Here is a 3997-nt window from a genome sequence, read left to right as displayed (position 1 = left end):
GCGGCTGCCTGCCGTCTGGCTGCGTTTCACTCCAGCAGAGCCTGGCACAAAGCACATGATGCCCCCAACTGCTGCATGTTCTACCTTTAATATGAGTAATTTTATTTTTTTAATATACATATATATATACATATGTATTTAAATATATTTCTTATTTAACAGTTGGTATCAGCCAGACAGGAGCCACCTGTCTCGCACAGATATGGACCCATATGGCATGACGGTCCCCAGTGTGGGGCCTGCCCCGTCTGGTCGCTCATGCACATGTGGGGAGAAACCCTCCGTCATGCTGTGGGCACCCACCAGAAGAGGAGCATCATGGTAAAGGGGTCTCAGTGATAGGCATGCACCATCCCCTAGGTGTAGGGCTCCTACTCCACTACTGTGCCTCACCCCTGCCTGCAAAAACACAGGGCAGGCAGCCGGGACACCCGGTGGCCCTGCTTGAGCAGAGGGGTAGGACAAGATGACCTCTAGAGGTCCCTTCAACCTCAACCATCCTGTGACTCTGAGACCCTGGGGCTGTCCCAGCTACTTCTGATGCCATCCTCCTTGTCATCTCTCCAGCAGGACAGGGTGTACTGGCAGGAGGTGCCCTCAACTAGCCCAAGCTTGGTGTAAGACAGACAGAGGAATGGGGAAAGTTCCTGAACCTGATCAGGAACACACATGTGTTCCTGAGCAGAGAAAGCGATGGCTGGTGCCTTGAAGATCATCTCTGCCTCTGCCCTGCTCACTCTGTAACTCCTCCCAGTCTGAGCAAGGGATGTGCTGCCATCAGGAGCAGCCTTGGACAGAGCCTGCCCTTCCCTTCAAATATGCAAGGCATCTCAGCCCCCAGGGCCACCGCAGTGCCTCCTGCCTTCAGGGCCAGCCCTTGTTCTTTACCCACCACCAAGCTCTCTAGAGATCCTGCTGCCTTTGAATAGGCTTACAGGAAAAATAAACCCCCAAAACCCACATGTAACCTGATCCACAGTGAAAAAGAGGAGGCACCACAAAACACGATTCCTCCACGAAGGCTGCAGTGGAGGGCCAAAACACTCCAGGCTTCTCCAACAGGTCCTCTTCTCCCACACAGAACTTTTCCTCTGGGTATAAAGAGAAATTTGTGCATTTGTTGGGGATTTCTGGATGCCAGGCAGACTACTGCACTCATGCAAATGTGATGCATTACAGACCTGATGTGGTGTAGAGTTAAAGAGGTGCAGTTAGGTGGAGGAGACAGCACCTGGCCAGCGCTGCCAAAGTCCACTCACGACTCTGCCCATGGCAATGTGGGAGCCCTGCCCTGCATCTAAAAGCACCAACGTATCTCACCTGAGGAATGTGGCCCCTTGGTTCAGTGGCAGTAGCCAGCTGAGAAACTTCTCTCTGCAGTCCAGCTGCTAGGAGACAAAGAGCAACAGCAAGGAAAGAAGGAAAAGGAGAAAGAGAGGAAAGAAAACAAGACCAAGAGCTGAGGCAGTGCCATGCTAGCAGGGATGTGCTGAGAAAGACTCCCAGGGGACAATGTGGGGAGCTTTTGCAGGAACCTCCAGCACCCTCCAGGTATGTATGTCCCGGGGAACTATAAGCAGGACATCTCCCTGGAGGGGATCCCTGAGCTCCTCTTGAGCACTGAGTTATGACTGGCATCACCGGTGTGGTCACACACCCCAGCATAACGGCCAGGAATAAAGGGGCAACATGATGGAGGAGGTCAAGGGCCAAAGAAGAGGTGTGGTTTTGCAACCCACAGAGGCCAGGAGGAGAGAGGAGCAGGAGGACATGTGACAGCTGCACTGGAGAACCTGTGTCCCTGCGGGTGACCATGTAAACCAAGCATGTGGGACAAGATGGGGTGGAAAAGCAAGCTTGGAGGGCACTGTTGAGTGTGTACCTCCAGCAACACTAGAAACCAGGTCTGGCCTGTCTTGTCCCTCTCTGAAAATGTCTCTGGCAGCACGGTGGAAAGTGAGTGCTGGAAAGGAAGGGGACTCAGTCTGTTATGAATGTCTTGGGTAAGGTTTTACATGGACATGTCCATGACACCTAATGGACAGGTGGGTGGGAAGACTGTTGGGAAGCCTTCTGCCCCAATGGCTCTGCAAGGTGCTCTGCACATACCAGGCACTCGGGGTCCTCCAGCCACCCCAGCCAAGGTCTGACTTGACAACTTCTGCAGAATATGGAAAATAAACCCATGGCAGCCTTTTTTTTTTTTTTTGTAAGCTAAAGAGAGAATTAGTTTCTTCACACACCTGAGCAAAGCTCAGAGCAGGAGCAGAGTCATTTTAAAACTGTCATTCCCAGGTCACCTGTAGGGACCAGTGCGGTGTGGCACCGAGGTGAAGGACACACTGATCCTCTCCATTAGGATGCACAACACTGCAATGAGCTGGGGTCGCAACTACCCACCCCTTCCTACCATGGTCTTGGAGTAAACAGCCTTCCTGGCCTCTCGCTTTGGAGCAGCGCTGGTGAGAGTGCCGGGGGCCTCAGCAGCCCCATCCTCCCCAGCCAAGGTGCAAGCGGGAAAGGTGAGACACATGTTCCCTCGTGCAGAGGTGCTAAGAGAACCAGCGAAAAAGACGAGAAGAGGGGAGAGAGCGTGGGATGGACACACGTGCTCTCGTGACTGGCCCTTTCAAATGCTTTCCGACCACGAAAGCATCTGCATTGCCGCCCACCACGGCCTGAACTGTCAAGAGAGAAGTTTTGCTGGAGGTGAGGAGGGTCTGGTGCCACGAGCCCGAGCCGTAGATAGGGAGTGCCAAAGGGCTGCTCAGCAAAGCCCCCCTCCTGCACACCCACCCGCACTCACGCAGGACATCCCCACCAGATCTGGAAAGTGGGTTTTTTTTTGGGTCTACCCTGAGCAGATTCCTCAAATAAAGGTGCTTTTCCCGGCAGGGGGAGAGGGTGGGGCCAGGGCAGGGCTGTGGGGACCTGTCAGTCAGCACTCGTTTGCTCTCTCTGGAAAGAAGATTTCACGGCATCGCTGGACTGTGTCCTGGGGGGACTGGACGCTGTGTCCCACCGTGCGGGGATCATCATAGATTTCATAATCGTTCCCTCCCTGCAGGGGAATAGAAAACAGGGAAAACGTCAGCAGGGTCTCAACAAAGCATCCTCATTTGTAAATCTGCATCTTGCTCTGTCCTGTGAGGAGCTGGGCTGAGAGCCAGCAGCTGGGCAGGCAGGGACCTGCTGGGAAGGGGCTGCCAGGGCTTTCCTGGCCCAGGGAGGCAGAAGAGGCCGCGCTGGGAGCCCTCCCTCCCTCTTGCTTCCCCTCTTCAGTGCCAGAGGAGGAGCGCAGAAAGGATGGAGAAGGTCTTAGACCAGCAAAGCTTGTCCAGGAGCCTGGAGTTAACCCTTGCCCTGCCTGTGGAGGTGGGGTGGGCACATTTGGGAGGAAAAGGTTGCTACCATCTGGAAAGAGCCAAGTGGATGGCCAAGCTGGTCTACAGCAGCAAGGAAGCACCATCCTCCACCACTCTAAAGGGAAGGTGGAGTTGTTCCTGCTGTTGAAAAGCCCTCTCCTAAGTGCCGGGGCCTTGTGTTTTGGGTCCTGTGGCTGCCCACCTCCCAAGGGTGCTGGGGGGAGAAAAGTGATGCTGAGGTGGACTTGCTCCCCAGCACAGAGAATCCAGGGTGATTTCCCCACAACCCAGTGGGCCTGCTGCCATCACAAGGCTGCCGCAAACATGAGGGCATCTCTTCCCCTTGCACTGCCAGAGATCGGTGTCAGCTGTGGGACCTGTGATGGAGCAGCTCCACGCCGGCTTGCCAGGCTGAAGGAGGGAAAGTGGCCGTGTGTGGGGCCAGCAGGGCGTACTCACAGGGGTTGTCTCGTTCCCAAAGAAGTGGATGGTGTCAAATCTCTCATCGTCGAGCACGTTGAGGCAGTAGCGCTTGTCCCAGCCCTCCGGGAAGACATCAAAGCTGATCATGCCACCTGCCAGCAGAAGGGAGAGCATCAGGCAACACTGGTGGGAGCTGGCAGGGGGTCCCC

At 55.0% G+C, this 3997-nt stretch overlaps 1 protein-coding gene across 1 annotated transcript in view; it reads right to left on the bottom strand.

Annotated features, from left to right (window-relative positions):
* Nucleotides 1-2811: 2811 nt before the first annotated feature.
* PMM1 (phosphomannomutase 1) overlaps nt 2812-3997 on the bottom strand; it is a gene marked incomplete at its 5' end in the record, with an annotated part of 8162 nt that continues 6976 nt past the window's right edge. The window contains 2 exons of the mRNA XM_010165144.2: nt 2812-3061; nt 3825-3940. Coding sequence (XP_010163446.1) covers nt 2939-3061; nt 3825-3940 — 239 coding nt within the window. The remainder of the gene's footprint in view (nt 3062-3824; nt 3941-3997) is intronic.

The sequence above is a fragment of the Antrostomus carolinensis genome, unplaced genomic scaffold (assembly GCF_000700745.2).
Source record: "Antrostomus carolinensis isolate BGI_N321 unplaced genomic scaffold, ASM70074v2 scaffold33633, whole genome shotgun sequence".
NCBI lineage: Eukaryota > Metazoa > Chordata > Aves > Caprimulgiformes > Caprimulgidae > Antrostomus > Antrostomus carolinensis.
Note: the sequence above shows the minus strand (reverse complement) of the source record. Positions and strands in the feature narration are given on the sequence as shown.